Raw genomic sequence first — 15,346 nt, forward strand, 5'->3', positions numbered from 1 at the left:
TGATGCAGCTGGTTCACAGCCTCTTTCTGCAAAAAGCGGGGATTCGGCATGAAGCGGCTCATGCAAAGCCCTTACTAATTGCGCGCAGGATTAATAGTACCCTTACTAGTTGCCCACTAGATGGGCAATCCCTCACGGGCACTCAGTATTCCACTCGATCAACAATCCTGACATCGAATCCGCCGCCCGAGGAAATGGAATCGAAAATCTATATAAGAAGATAGAGGTGCCGGTTATCAAGTCTGCATCTAAATGTTCATCAGGCAAGGTGCATCTTACAAATCTATTGCTGCTTCTTGGACCGGCGTCCGTCTTGGCCAAATGCAGATGTGTACGTTCCTTCGCCTCTACCTCTACCTTATATGGTCTGAACGTGCATAGCAGAGACCAGACTAACTTGTCCAATCCATACAGACCCCAACCGACGACTAGATACGACTGGTTGAAATCGATCAAGCAGAAGTATGACCCCGACGAGGTGTTCTGGTGCTACCGTTGCGTTGGCTATCAGGGCTGGGAGGAGATCACAGGCCCGACACTCTACGGACCTCTGTGCTAGACGGAATGATTGTGTATTCTGGATAGCACACAGAGTTTCAACAAAACAGACACAGCGGTTGAAATATAAAATCATGGTTACTGTGTCTTGGGGTGGCCGACTCGCTTGTGGATTACATTACATAGCGGCCTTGTCATGTTGAAATCCACTTCTTCTCGTTATTAAAGAATGTGGTCTGCAGTGTTATGTGAGTATGCTAATAGAATGACCTTGATACCCCTTTATTCTGGGGGTTTTCAGCCCAACCCTAGCGCCATCAAAGTTGCGCGAAGTCCCGCGACCCACCGTTGCAGTGTGGATCTTTGATGATCCCGAGATTCTTTTTGCGCCAATCCAAGCATCATAAGTACCACCCTCAGCCACTCTACGCAGCGTACATTTAGGGCAACGTCTGGGGGCAGTGATCATTAACACTTTCCTCGCTCGCGACGGGCTCATGTTCAGGTTGAGCGCGTTCGCACTTCCTTCCTGAAAAAAGCAGCTCCCTTGTCCTGATTAGGAAGATTGTAGATATCCGCCGGCTCCACCGCTCCGATCGCTGCCAAGCTATCGTGGGGGCCAGTGCAAGGCTTGGTCTAGAGAGCATTGGCTAGTGATAAAGCCGTGGCCATTGGCTAGATCAGTTGGGATCGACGAGGAACGGTTTTAATAGACGGGACATGGAGGGGCGGTGCGACAGGCTAAAATTGGAGAGAAGGATGGCATAGCTATAAAAGACGCCGGGTCACGATTGAATCACGAAAATACACGGTTCCTTTACAGCGGGCTCTGCATCTTTCTTACCCTCCTCTTTCGCGAGTCGTTTCGCGACATCGATTGAACCATGGCGATGGGCAGCTATAAATGCGAGCTGGCATTAGCTGCGCATCTCAACCCAAGTATTCCACCATGGTCCTTCCCTAATGCACCTCTGGCTCATCACTCTCTCCAGATGCCCCCGAACCCTTGATCAGCAATTTGAGCTTCTACCAATTCAACATGATCGCCTCCGGGGCTTGCATGGCCGTGACCATGATGGTGATCTTCATCAAGATGGCCCTGCATGCGACACACATGAGCAATCCGAGCGAGCAATTAAAGTAGGTCGCGCTGGAGTGGCACATCAACCCCATTTTTCGCATCCAATGCTGACTCTACGCGCTAGGATTATGAAAATCGCCACGTTGTTTCCGAACTACTCCGTCCTCTCGTACTTCTCCATCGTCTGGCCGAACGCCTATAACTACCTGAACCCGTGGACCGAGTTCCTCGCTGCAGTTGCCATGTTCTACTTCTTCATGCTGCTATGTGATTTCCTGGCCCCCAACGACCGCGAGCGTATCGAGTTCTTGTCTTCGCTGCAGGTCCGCCGCCAGTTCCAGAAGAAGAAGACGCGGAATGGCGTGCAATTCGTCAAGGTGGGTTGGATAGAATTCTATAGATGGATCGGATGCCCTGGCTGACACCACTGATGCAGGTATACTGGTATCTCGTGCTGCAATGCCCGTTCGTGCTCGGGGCTGTCGCCGTCGCAACGTGCATCATTTACGCCCTCGGTCAGCGCTGCGTTCTGAGCACAAAGTTCGTCTCCACGTCTTCGATTGCAGTACGTGTGGTTCATCTCGTCTCCCCGGCACCGTCTCTCAACTGACCATCTTCCCAGCTCGAGGTCGTCAAATCCGTGTCCATGGCCTTTGCCATGTCCGCGCTCATCTTCTTCCAGAAGATGCTCAGACCCCATGTGAAAGAGCACGGCCCGCTGCGCAAGTTCCTCGCCTTCAAGGGCGCCATCCTGCTCTCTTTTGTTGAATCGGTGCGCTTTCCACTCTCCTCCCCATTCAGCTTCTATCCCATCTAACCCACGTAGATTCTCTTCCTCATCCTCCACACTTCCAAAGTTCTCCACAAAACCGACACCCTCTCCTACTCCGATGCCCAAACCGGCATCCCGTGCATGATCAGCTGCATCCAGATGCTCCCCTTCGCCTTCCTCTTCGCCTACGCCTACCCCATCAGGCCGTACCGCCTCCCCGCCCAGGATGGAAAGTACGTGACTGTCTCGTCTGGTAACGGCGTCGTGAAGGCCACGCACAGCCACTACCAGGGCGGTCCGTGGGGGTGGTCCGCCTGGATGCTGTTCCTGAATCCGCTGGAGTTCTCGCGTGATATCATCTCGATGTGGAAGCTGGTGCGGCAGGTGCCTGATCCGCAGGCGAATGGTGGCGAAGGCGTGTCAGAGACAGCACGCATGTTGGGGAATGTGTGAGGCTGCGTGTAGCGGTGCAGCAACGCCCGGCCTGAGCTAGCAACTGCATCTCCGGGTATACGTATATATTTTGTTTTCTATAAGCCACAAATACTATTGCATACGCGACATGAGACTAGTCCATGGGTTTTCTCTTCGAGTTGATGGACATGTGTATACTGTGATAATCAACACGGTGGTTCTAGAGCAGAAAGCCGGATCGTGAACCAAACCAGATTACAGACCAGAGGGCCCTTCTGACATCCTGTCCATCTTGACAAATCACTCAATCACATCCATGGATAGAATGGATATTGCTTAGCCCCCACAAGAGGCGCTTTCAGCTACTCCTAGTGCAAGGTTGCCTGATTCGCTACTTCTATATGGATGCGCGCGTATATGCATTCCTTTGAACTACATATTTGAAAAGATATCAAATACATATGACTAATGTTTTATTCGACGGATAGATTTGGTCGATATATAGTATACTTTCTAAACTCTGGTTAAACCGTTTTTGCACTAGTCTGACGGTACTAAAAGTGGTTCATTTTGAAGGATGCAAAGCCTCCCATGAAAGGATTGGGAAATCTTAAGGCTCCCGAGCTAACGGTCATGTTATTTGGTGATTTGTCAAGACGGACAGGATTCCCAGTTTTCAGAAAGGGCTCTCCGATATGTAGTCGTACAGCCCAGAGCTCAATCCCATAGGTTTCACTTACTCTATTACAATAATAATCGAAAGGGAACGAAAAGCAGAAAGAAAGAGAAAGCAAAGACCGCCGCCCAATATTCGTTATACATGGATATAGACATTTCATAACCAGAAGGCATCGCCAAAAGAAGTCGGAGTCCCCTGGAATCCAGAGTCCCCCATGTCCAGCATGGAAGATGACCAATCAAAGGTGGGCATGATGTCCATCTGACCGAACGTCCCTAAAAAAGGAGACATGTTCAAATTGTCCGATACCGGGCCAAAGTCCGTACCCGAGAAGCCCTGATACACCGCAGACTCGATGATGGCATCTAAAAGATCAGGCCGCTCTTGGCCGGCCCCGAAATCTTGCTTCAGCTTTTCCATGAGTCCGAGAAATCCGAAAATGACCTTGCTACACAAGGCATAGAGGCATCCGCTCGCGAAGGCACCTTCTGTGGTCGTTCGTGGTGATGAGGCCATGGTCGCGAGTTGCTGGGCGCATTGCTTGAACAGGTCAAGGTGCTGGGGAAATTCCGCCCGTAGCTGTCCAAATGATCTGATCCGGACAATGTTGTTCTCGAGAAGATGCTTGCAAACGGTAGCGCACTCGAGACCGAGGGACCGCGGCGGTGGACGGAAACTGATGCCGTTCAGTTTCATCTTTGTGCATTCAAGGAACATCTCCAGAAGCGCCTTCAGTTGTTCGGGATATGGGTTACCGAAGCGTGACAAAAGCTCTTTGAAGTGCATGTTGACTTGATCCTCGGGAAGGTGCAACGTGTTGGCAATCTCAGACGTAATACAAATCGTTTCATCGCGGGATATGTCGGAATTAACATCTTGTTCGCCATTTCGCTCTTTTATGCCCAGCGTCGAGGTGTATAGAAATGCAAGCGCAATTCCCCAAGTCCTCACTTTGGAAAACCGAAGTTGTAACAATGAGCGGACAGGCAATATCTCTTGATAATCCCTCGGGTCAACGGTGTTCAAGAGGAAGTTGGTGTATTCGATTTGTTCCAGGCATTTTCGTTCGGTTTCTTCGGCAATAATCATGTAGCGACCAGGCTCACTCAGACCCTTTTTGGCATCAGTCAAAGCCTCAAATAGAATGCATGTCGACTTGGCCCATTGAATGCAGTGGATAGCTTGCGGTGTGCACTGGCGAGTCTCGAGCGTAGTTTGGTACGCGTCCACGCGAGCCTTCATGTAATCGGTCAAATGTTGTAGACTACCAAGTGGCTTGTTTATCAGACCGTCTATTTTTGCGTGGATAGTAATTATGTGAAATGCCTGAATCGAGTCGAAGAGCCATTTCTCGAATGCGTGATCATCCGTAGCATCCAGTCCACCAGGATTTCGAATCCCCTCTTGGTTAAGTGCTTCGAGTCGATGAAAGACTCCGAAGGCAATGTTGATGTAAAGTTCGGACTTGAGTGTTTTATGGGCGACTCCTTGCATGGTAGCCATAGCTGTTGGCTTATACTCGGACAAGAACAGAGAAACCACGATGGAGTCTTGGTGGGTTGGCGGAGAAAAGATAAACTCCTGGCCGAAGAAAGACACAGCCTGCTGCAAATTCTGTTTCAACCGCCAGTCTTCGCGAGAGAGACTCTCGCTCAGTTCGAATGCGGACAATGCGAGTGACGCAAAGAGAAGCCTCGTCGCACAATTTGTGGTGGTAGGTTCATCCAACTCCAATCGATCTCTGATGCTGACCAGGGTTGGTAGCGTTGGGAGAAAGAACCGATGCCAAACCAAGCTAAAAAAGGGGGAAATACTTAAGACTTCTCGCAAGGCCGTCTGTGGTGGAGATGATTACTTACTACCGGTCAAATGATACCGCTATATCATGGCTAATGAGATCTTGCAGCGGGATATTCCAGCTGGAAGTGGCATGGACAACATCAGCACCGAACGCGCGGTCCTTCCCAAGAATCGAGAGGAAGAAAGTATCAGGCTGAATCATTGTTTGAAAGATCTCCTCTTTTCGCGAAGCCCGAGCCGGGTCCGACTGGTTGTCCTTTGAGAGGATATTGTCCTCTTCATCGGCGAAAAGATAGTTTTTGATATCCAGACGGGAAAGCGTGGGAACCGACTCTTCGGCCATCGAATCTGACTGTGGATTCGGACTTCGATCCGCAGTCCTTCTGAGCCGGGCGCGTTTAGATGGAGGCCGCCCGAGCAACGTATATTCGACTACGCACTCGAGATTGAGGTTGCGACATCTTTCACAGGCCTTCTCCGTCGACTGTGGGGTATTCAAGGGTCCTAAATCGTTCACATTGGGAAGAGCGCATTTGATCTTTCTGGAGCGACAACCCCGACAGATCAGTCGGGCGTATTTACCCCTTGGTCCTCTTTCCGCCATGACCTGCAATTTGAGTGTGTCTCAGCGGCAGCTTGGCGGCAGGCAAGTGATGTCTATAAGGCCAGATGAAGAAGACCCTTTACCCTCAGGAGGTTTCCAGTGGCCCATGGTGGCTGAGTCACCTGGCTTCAGTTGGATGCGAACATTTGGGGGCCGTTTGATGCTAAAGGAGGAAGGAATCTGCACATGCCTGATGCAGATCAGATCGAAGAAGGGCTGTCCACTGTAAAGACCGGACCAAAGACCAGCAGAAGAAGTAGATTGATAGGCGTTGTAGGGAGGGAGGGAGGAAAAGGAACTAGCAACTGCAAGCTATGCTAGGGGGAGATAGGTGCCTTAGGCACAAACAGGTATAGAGCCTCATTGAGTCTATCCGTCTGTATTGATTCATTTTGCTGCGATACAGACTTCGTTTGATTTTAATTGGCCACTGCAGACACTCGAACCTAGATTGGTCTTTAAGAGCTACATGATCCTTTTTCAGGCCTTCTTTTGTGCTATTAGGCATTTACAATTGAGGCTGGAACACATAGTTACCCTAAGACACCATCGCCGCACATAGATTTAAAGTCGGACACAACAATGTTAAGTTTAGGCTCACCGCACGCCGCTACCTGCTATGTCCGAGACGGGATAAATATTCGTTTCGCATTGAAGGGTGAGATACCAATGAATAAAAACAAAATCCCAGATCACTCGCGCTTGTGGCTCTCCAAACTCTCCGATTCCGAATCCCACTCGTCATCCCCTCCCGCAGTCTTCTCCTTGGTGGTAATGACAATCCATAGGATCTTCTTGACCTCCTTGGCCTTCTTCTCGTCCTTCCTATCCTGTATCCTCGAGCTCCCTCGGCCCCCTCTCCTCCCGGCCCTCCGGTCTTCCTTCGCCTGATCTTTCAGTATCTTCTCCGTCTGCTTCTGGTCCGCCTTCAAGGCTTCCTTTGCACCCCACTTCTTCCAAAACCCATCAGGCTTAGCCGCTGCCTCGACATTATCGAACGACAGCCTCATCACATGATTGCCCAACGAAGCCATGCGCTGCATGATAGGATGCGTGTTACTTCCAGCTGGTGACATCGGACCATTGACCGGAATCTGCTGCGCATTCTCAAACGCAGTCTTGTACTGCTGGCGGAGGAAGATATTGTTCTGACCTTCCAAGCCAATGTACCCGAGCATCTTGTCCGTCTTGCAGACCTGTACATGCAAGCCACGGGGATTGAAGAGCTCCTCGTTCGCCTTGGCCAGGAACTTCTTCTTGCGCGTTTTGCTGGTCACGGCCGAGCCGACCCCGGCGGCCACGTTGACACCCACACTGACCATCTGCACAATCATGGACGGGGCCATGCCGCCGATGTTGGCAACGTTGTTGGCCGTTTGGAGGGCTGGGTTGGCTAGGAAGGCTTCATTGAGGCCGTCGATGAAGACGATGAGTTCGTGGGCCGAGATTTGGTGCTCGAGCTCGGGGACGCGGACGCGAACGAAGGGGCTCATGTTCTCGCCGCTGAATCTCTTATGAGTGATCTCTGTGGTTATGTATGGTTAGTTGTGGCCTCCATCTCTGACAAGTCTCTGTACTGACGAGGAATAACGCATGGTCGGGGTCCACTTGACTCCTGATATGGGGGGAGCTGCGGTAGCTGTGTGGCGTAGGTTTGGCTTTGCTGGACTGCGACTTCATTGCCAGGGTAGGGGCCGTTGAGCGAGGGTGCCAGTGGACGTTGTCCGCCATACTGCTGGGAGTACTGAGGTTGCGGTGCAGACTGCCATGGTTGACTGTATTGTTCATACGGTTGGTATTGCTGTTGCGGTGGGCCGTATGGCGGCGGTTGATTGTATTGTTGCTGGTAATACGGATCATATGGCTGTGAGGGGCCATACTGAGGGCCGTACTGATTGCGGTCGCGGTATCGTCGACCGCCGTAACGAGGATCTTGCGCGAATCGAGGATCTTGCGGACCGCCTGCGCGGCCTTCTCTCCTGGCTCGAAGCATCGCGTGAAGAAAAGATGAGAAAATACTCCTGCTAAGGTTAAAGTCAATTCAAGTTTATTTTTTTTTAGGTGATTCTATATCCCCCTTTTATATGAGCTCGCAAAAAGAAAGGCCCTCACCAACATGTTGCGTTCTGGTTTCCGCGAAGAAGTTGCGCATAATTCCGCGCGCGCTATAGAAGGCGCGCTATATGAAGATCTTATCTCTAGCGCTAAGCCTCGTTGCCCCATTCAAAGCCCCACTTAAATCGATGGCTCCCGCGGCGACCCAAATAACAGTTTTGCGCCCGTAGAAGCCGGGATATGAGGTGATTCTGAGGGCGATGATTCCCATATTATAAAAGGCTGACCTACTTATCGCTACCTAGATACGATCATCTCCGTTGTACTCCCATCCGCCACCATGAAAGCAATAGTTGCCCATAACCATCAAGCCATCTTACAAACAGATCCTCCAACCTAAAACTTCGCGATGACTATATTATCGCCAATTCGGAGTACTGTCTTCCAGGAGCGAGACCTGAGACTCTATCGAAAAGCCTCCTCATTTTATTCACATAAAGAGCAAGTGCCGGGGCTGAGTCGGTGGGAAGAGATTGTCTTGGTCGAGAGGGCAGTTAGAACGGCCCCATTTGTGATTTGAAGAGAGGAAAGGCAAGAAATGCGGGACAGAAGAGAAGAACTTCCTAACTAATAAAGTGGGATCATTGATTTCATTAATCGTATCGAGCGTTGATATGCTCGAATGCGTCAATTTTTGAGATTGTACAACCCCCGGTTCGAACATTGACCTGGTCCCCATATCTACCAAGTGCAATTCCACTCACTCGATGCAACGGACTGCGCCTTCATCACTTCTTGAGTCCGATTACAGCCAAGTTCCGCGGACTCTCACCATATTCAAATACCGGCTCGACCCAGCACTCCTTGACCGAGTCATGCTCACGTAGGAACTGCCACCGGTCCACGACGATAATAGCCTCCACGACCTGGGCGCTGAAAGCAATCAGACTCCACACAACACTCAGATTCTTCCGTGTATGGAAGTACTCGGTCTCGTAGCGGTGGATATCTTCGTCGGTCATACTGGCCATCCGTTCCTGAACTGTAGGACCATGGTATGGGTCGCGGCTCATTTTCACTGTCGCTGCGCGCACGTAGTCAGTGAAAGACTTGAATGCAGCCTTGCGAAGGGCCCCAATGATGATAGGCGGAGTCTTATTTTGAGGCTCACGTTGGTCCTGGCCGTAAATGTCTTTCGGGATGGTGGGTTTGGGTAGCACGCCGCGGTCGACTAGAATGCGCTGTAAGAGAGCGCGGAAGAAATGGCGAGTGAAAAAGCCCTCGCTGTCGGCGTAGCCCCAGTTGTAGGGTGCCTGTACGGCCATCGATCGGGCTGTGATGTTAAGTTTGATGCCCGTTGTCACGGGGCTGGTGTATGTTTCATAGAGTTTGGACATGGGGAAACCGTGCGGGTCATACGCAGTGCCGGTCTCCCTGAGACGAGGATGAAAGAATCGAAGAACGGGGAGTTTGTACGTCGCAGGGCCGAGGCGCTCGGTCATTTGGTTGTAGCAACAGCCGATCATCGCGATAGCCACGACAGACGGGTTGAGGATGAGAGAGCGTACGCCGTGGTGAACAAGATTCCCGCACGAGTGCAATGACACCACCATCACCCGGGCGTCCGCCTGTTCTTGTTGATCTGATTGCATCGTTACGGAGGAAGCTTCTTCTGAAATATCACCCTTCGGGGTTGTCGTGGGTGATGGGTTGACAACGTGATCGATAATTGGTTCCAGGTAGCCGTCCTGAATGTCATGTTCAATGTAGCTGATTGTGCCTCGAGTGTCGATCTTGGGTTCTTCTTTTGGTCTATATGTATTGCCGGTTGTAAAGCTGGGCATCTCGTCGGGTTCGAGGCTGATATCACCCAACATTTTGAATATTGTGATGTTCTCTTCGGTTTCGCCGGCCTCTTGAGGCCGTGAATCCCCATCGAGCCTTGGTGCTTCATCCTTCGGCTGGTGGGCAACTGTCTTTTCGGAGGCTACCATCTCCGGCGTCCCATTGCAGTCATTGCATGACTTCTTGCGGTGATGGACATAAACGGTCTTCTCCTTCTTTGCCAACTTGGCAGAAACATCCATCAATTGAGCGCCATTGATGTATTGGTGCTGCCGTTCAATTGCAATGACATGCTTGTGATAGGGAGCGCTGACCAACGTCCGCCCAAGATAATTCTGTCCGGACCCAAAGTCCACGATGTGTGAAACCGGCTCTCCACGGCGCTCTCCGACTGTGTCCGACAGAGCAGCGACATAGCGTGAGAAATATTGAACCTCGTGTGCTTTCTTCTTGTTCATGCCTACAGAGACATGTCGTGGTAGTTTCGTCTTGTTTAACGGAGAGGTGGGAAGTTCTCGTCGAAGGCTCAGCCGGCGAACATTGTAGATGTAATCCAATAGGCTCGACGGAGGGAATGCGCCGCCGTTCCATGTACGATCACTCTCGCCGCAAGTACCATTGGTCTGGTTGGAATCGCGTAGCGGTCCGATGTCCTCTCGTAGAAGTAGGTGGATGATATCATGGACGTCGTGTGCCTGGAAGAAGACCTGCCAGTCCTCCGGGAGCAGACTGGCGTACAGATCGGGCTCGCGGGTAAGGAAATCGAGGATGTGCACGCCGCCGCATAGGTTCATAAACAACACCGACGAGGTCGCGAAGGAGAGAAGCGCCTCGATGTAAGATTCAGGGTCTTCCCACTCGTCTGCGAGCGGAAGGGGACGGTCGCGAGCCATGGGAACGAGTGAATGGAAAAGTCCGCACCAAAAGCCGGCCAGTCTTGACTGCGTGGGGGAAATCCTTATCTTTTTTTTTATCGGACAATATCCGCTGAGTCAGCGATAACTACGAGGCGCAAGACTCATCCATGGATATTCGGCCATTTTGCCGAGAAATAAGTGGAATAAATACTCATCGGGCTTGAATAGGAAATAAAATTAAGCATAATACATCACGAGCATATATCAGTCTCAACGGCACCGTCGTTACGCTGGGGTCTACATCCATCTACGAACGACTGCCCAGCCACACGTGATTGCCCGGAAGCTGCCAGCTTCCCGTCTCCAGCGCAGTCCATACGTCCATACTCGTCCATCGCCCTCGTTCCTTCAAAACACCGCAGCCATGGAGAACGCAGATCCCTTCCTGCAAGTCCAAGCGTAAGCTATTCCACGTGCAATCGAGCCCGTAAATCTCCCCCCAAAAGACTAATCAAACCCGGACACCAGGGACGTCCTATCCACCCTCCAATCCAGCCAGCCTCTTTTCTCCTCGTACCTCCGCATCCGCTCTCTCGCCAAAAGTCCCTCAAACCCAGAACTCAAACAAGCACGCTCAGAACTTGAAACGACATTGACCGAGCTCAGCGCCGACCTGGACGACCTCGTCGAGAGCGTGCGCGCAATCGAGCAAGACCCCTACCGCTTCGGGCTCGAGCTGGAGGAGGTGCAACGCCGCCGCAAACTCGTCGACGATGTAGGGGCCGAAGTCGAGAAGATGCGGCAGGAGCTACAGCAGACAGTGTCCAGCTCGGCGGTGCCGGCGGAGCTGCCCAACCCGACGGAGTTCGATGCGGCGCTCGAGGAGGAGGAGCAGCAGCAGCACCGTGGCGAGGACTACTATGCCTCAATGGAGCAGCAGCGGCAAACGGAGCTGATGCACGAGCAGGATGAGCAGTTGGACGGCGTGTTTCGGACGGTGGGGAATTTGCGACAACAAGCGAATGATATGGGCCGTGAGCTGGAGGATCAGGCGGTTATGCTTGATGAGGTTGATACGCTCGCGGATCGGGTGGGCGGCAAGTTGCAGAATGGCATGGCGCGCATCAGACATATTGTTCGCAAGAATGAGGGTAAGACATCCATTTCCTGGACAGGATTGCGATGATATGACTTGTGCATTTACGCGGGATGTGTCGTTGCGAATGAGCATGGAAATCACGAATTGGAGCTAACTTTTGAAACCTCTAGATACCTGGTCCTCCTTTTGCATAGCGGCGCTCATCTTTGCGCTCGTCTTACTATTAATTCTCGTTATCGTCCTGTGATAATACATCAATGGGGGTGCCGGAAACCACCAGAATCACACGGAGCAAGGCGTTACATGGCGGGCATTTCGAATGATTTAGGTGCGAACCTTCTTGCGCGGCTGCGACTCGCCATCCTCCTCATCCTCATCATCGTCCTCGTCCATCTCGTCAAGCTCCTCCATGTCAAGCTCGGAGAGGTCGTCACTGAGCTCGAACGATTGGACTGGAACAGTCAGTTGAGTCGCTCGAGTTTTTTGACGCGGGGTTTACATACCGTAATACTTCATGGCGTCGGTCCAGAGGTCCTCGGCAAGGGCAATAGCAAGCTCCTCGCCGTCGGGGAAGATCTCGGCATCCTCGAGGTCATCAACGAGCTCCTCGTCATCCTCATCGTCATCCTCCTCGTCGTCGTCCTCGACCTCCTCACCCTTGGAGATCTTGACCCAACGCTCGTCATCCTCCTTGTTGGCCTCCTTAGACTGCTCAGCGGAGACGTCACGGCCGCGGTAACCGAAGAAAGAGAAGAAGCTGGTGCCAGCGGGGCTCTCGGGGTCCTCATCCTCGTTCTCATCCTCGTCGTCCTTCATGGCCTCGGCCTCGAGCTCGCCAATCTTCTTGACCAGAGTCTCGTACTCAGGCAGCTTCTTGCGGTCGCCGCCCTTCTTCTCGGCCTCGGCCAGATCGCAGGCAGCATCCAGCAGACCCTTGGTGACATCCATGTCCGGCTTCCAGTTGATGCGGACGGGCTCGGAGACCAGACCCTCCCAGGTGCGGCGCTTACCGCTCTGGGTCTTGATGATCTGCTTGCGCCAGTAGAACTCCTTGACAAGCTGGGAGTTCTCGAAAAACGGGTTCTCCTCGCCGGTCTGGAAGTCGAAGGTGAAGCGCAAGCTGCGCGGCTCACCCTGGCCCTTGGCGTCGACCTCGAACCGCTCGACGGTCAGGTTCTTCAGGGCCGCGCCGAGCACGGCGGCGTCCGTGGGCAGAATGTACTCGTCAATCTCGGCGGGAGCGCTGGAGAAGACGCGGATCCAGAAGTCACCCTGGACCTCAGGGTGGCTGATGATCTCATTGCGCTTCTTGAAAAGCGGGGTCAGGAGCGGAACTGACTGGCGCACTGTGGACGAGGGTCAGCTTGGACTCTTTTCATTTTCCTTCTATTTTTGGTAGATAGAGAGAGAGAGAGAAAGAATCGTATCGCAATAACAGCTTCGGGCACATAATACGATAGAAACGAGGCAAAATGTGTACCGGAATCACACTTTCACCGCATGTGCATAATGGAAACAGAGATACTTACGCTGCTCAACCTCGGCACGAACAAACTCCTCCTGCAGGTTGGCAATCTTCTTCTGCGCCTCCTGGGGGATACTCGGGGCCTCGACACGCTCCAGGAGCGACTGGTCCTCAGCACCGTTGGACATGATGGCGAGTGATGGGTATAGATATAGAAAAGCGAGGGAAACAAGCAAGAGAAGCTCGAGCGAGGAAACAAGCGCGAGACAAAGGCAACAAAGCTCACAAATCACTCAACGGGACTTGACTGAGGGTATGCGCACGAATGGAAGAAGGTTGGGGGGTATAATGGGATAGATGGAAGAAAGGAAGAGGAGGGAAAGCGATGGGCTAGAAAGAAAAAAAATTCTAAAAGTCTGGCAGATCAGCGCGAGCTGTCGATGCGCGCATCAGAGGCGCGGGCGGAGACGTGGAGTGTACTTAGAGCTACGCAAATCTACACAGTGAGTGGTGGGGATGACAGCGAGAGATAAGTAGCAGAAGGTACTGCTGTGTACATCTGGCGGTGCACCCGGCAACGTGACGGAATCGATGGCGGTGGGAGGGACACGGACCCATAGGCCTGAAGGTTCAGGCAGTATGGGAAAGACGGTTTCATTAGGTGAGAACTCGACCAATTAGAATCAAGTCTTCACTGCTTAACTGCCCAGATGACTAGTTAATTTAAGAGACGGCGATTAATACATCAAAATATAGACGCGACTGAACTATCAAACCGAAGTCTACCTATCCATGGATAGTTACTAATTCCGAGAGAGATGATGGCAGTATGTGTCCGAGGCAATCATCCCTCCGATAGATTAGCCGCAGTTCCTTAGGAACCTAGCCCTCCTTTTCCAGACTCTCTCTCTCTCTCTTCCCCCAACGCCCATCAGTCGATTTCTCCGCTCGCTTTTGTTCCGATCCACTCAGCAGAGTTATCTTCTTTTATCTAATCTGTGTCAACTGTGTGCCGATCGCTTTCCCTCGTCGCAATCTATTCGCTGATCTCTCAGCCAATCGCTACCAGAACACTAAGGCCATCGTCCTGTTTCTAGAAATGAGACTGACTCACGAACTCCCATATCAGATGGATATGTACCATCTCGCCCAATCAGGGTGCATAGTGCCGGGCAAAAGCGCAGGTAGCATCGTGAATAATCCTGTAGGATTCTCTCGAGGTCGGGCGTGAATGTTGCCCTGCGGGGGGAGAGTCAGTGTCAGACAGGAAGCCACTAATACTAGTTATATAGGTATGAAAGATGGTATATAAAGGACGCCATTCTCATGCCCCTGAATAAAGATCCCATCTCATCTAATTCTCCAAGTGCAAAATCTACTCATTGCTCCATTCAAGATTGTTAATATGTTCGGAACTGGTACCAAGGCTTTGGCCGTAGCTGCCATTGCCATGAGCCTCTCATCTTCCGCGCTGGCATGTCTTCACCTAACCGGCTACGTCGGGAATGCGAACTACTTCTCCGACGGCTATGGGAACATCACCGCAGTCGACAACGGCCTCAAGACATGCAGCGGGGATATTTACAGTGGCGACAAAAACATTGGTATGTGCCCAGCCTACAATGTTCTTTTCCATGATCCTGAGGTGATTCTCTAACTCGGGCTCCAGATTGCTCCGTGAACGACTATTCGCTCAACTACGACTATTCAGACAACAATGGATGGGGGCCGCTACCAATCACTTACTGTAACCCGCACAATTGGTACGTGATCCGTGGGATGGGTGATAAGGAACTTCACAGCTAACACCGCGTAGTTACAGTATTTCGATTCCGCTGACGGAAAAAAAGAATGAAAACAACGGCAAGGAGCTACTCTATTCTTTCGATTACTGGACGTTTTGCTCGTGAAAACAGCGAATTGATGAGGCGTTCGAGAGAAAGAGAGATTGCTTGTCATAACACATTGATGGTAGAATAGCAGTCTGCTGCGCTAATACGAGGTTGATGAGACTACGACTATGGTGTTCAGTAATCTCCCATTGATCTATAACCCTCTAAGATCGAAACTTGGCGAGTCAAATAGTTTTTCCTGTCTAAGAATTTCGAATGTACCACCTTCCATCATACGCTCCTCCATAGCACCATGTACCATAGTTATCTACAACGGGAATGAAT

General features: G+C 51.6%; 7 protein-coding genes across 7 annotated transcripts; 3 read left to right on the forward strand and 4 right to left on the reverse strand.

Annotated features, from left to right (window-relative positions):
• Window positions 1-1,537: 1,537 nt before the first annotated feature.
• On the forward strand, window positions 1,538-2,804 carry N7459_008144 (OSTA/TMEM184 family protein; the record flags this gene model as incomplete). Its single annotated transcript, XM_056947312.1, has 5 exons — window positions 1,538-1,638; window positions 1,704-1,956; window positions 2,016-2,144; window positions 2,202-2,351; window positions 2,406-2,804. The coding sequence occupies 5 exons, from the start codon at window positions 1,538-1,540 to the stop codon at window positions 2,802-2,804; spliced, it is 1,032 nt and encodes a 343-aa protein (XP_056796822.1).
• A 796-nt stretch (window positions 2,805-3,600) lies between these two features.
• N7459_008145 (uncharacterized protein) lies at window positions 3,601-5,587 on the reverse strand (the record flags this gene model as incomplete). The annotated part of the gene is made up of 2 exons (XM_056947313.1): window positions 3,601-5,239; window positions 5,304-5,587. The coding sequence occupies 2 exons, from the start codon at window positions 5,585-5,587 to the stop codon at window positions 3,601-3,603; spliced, it is 1,923 nt and encodes a 640-aa protein (XP_056796823.1).
• A 953-nt stretch (window positions 5,588-6,540) lies between these two features.
• On the reverse strand, window positions 6,541-7,841 carry N7459_008146 (uncharacterized protein; the record flags this gene model as incomplete). The annotated part of the gene is made up of 2 exons (XM_056947314.1): window positions 6,541-7,373; window positions 7,430-7,841. 2 exons carry the CDS (start codon window positions 7,839-7,841, stop codon window positions 6,541-6,543), a joined length of 1,245 nt encoding a protein of 414 aa, XP_056796824.1.
• Window positions 7,842-8,691: 850 nt separating this feature from the next.
• On the reverse strand, window positions 8,692-10,641 carry N7459_008147 (uncharacterized protein; the record flags this gene model as incomplete). The annotated part of the gene is made up of 1 exon (XM_056947315.1): window positions 8,692-10,641. The coding sequence occupies one exon, from the start codon at window positions 10,639-10,641 to the stop codon at window positions 8,692-8,694; it is 1,950 nt and encodes a 649-aa protein (XP_056796825.1).
• Window positions 10,642-11,029: 388 nt separating this feature from the next.
• On the forward strand, window positions 11,030-11,791 carry N7459_008148 (SNARE domain protein; the record flags this gene model as incomplete). Its single annotated transcript, XM_056947316.1, has 2 exons — window positions 11,030-11,064; window positions 11,134-11,791. 2 exons carry the CDS (start codon window positions 11,030-11,032, stop codon window positions 11,789-11,791), a joined length of 693 nt encoding a protein of 230 aa, XP_056796826.1.
• A 237-nt stretch (window positions 11,792-12,028) lies between these two features.
• On the reverse strand, window positions 12,029-13,357 carry N7459_008149 (histone chaperone napB; the record flags this gene model as incomplete). The annotated part of the gene is made up of 3 exons (XM_056947317.1): window positions 12,029-12,156; window positions 12,208-13,050; window positions 13,234-13,357. The coding sequence occupies 3 exons, from the start codon at window positions 13,355-13,357 to the stop codon at window positions 12,029-12,031; spliced, it is 1,095 nt and encodes a 364-aa protein (XP_056796827.1).
• Window positions 13,358-14,574: 1,217 nt separating this feature from the next.
• N7459_008150 (uncharacterized protein) lies at window positions 14,575-15,079 on the forward strand (the record flags this gene model as incomplete). The annotated part of the gene is made up of 3 exons (XM_056947318.1): window positions 14,575-14,773; window positions 14,839-14,932; window positions 14,986-15,079. 3 exons carry the CDS (start codon window positions 14,575-14,577, stop codon window positions 15,077-15,079), a joined length of 387 nt encoding a protein of 128 aa, XP_056796828.1.
• Window positions 15,080-15,346: the final 267 nt, after the last annotated feature.

The sequence above is a fragment of the Penicillium hispanicum genome (assembly GCF_028827665.1).
Source record: "Penicillium hispanicum strain IBT 35686 chromosome Unknown utg000007l_segment0_segment0, whole genome shotgun sequence".
NCBI lineage: Eukaryota > Fungi > Ascomycota > Eurotiomycetes > Eurotiales > Aspergillaceae > Penicillium > Penicillium hispanicum.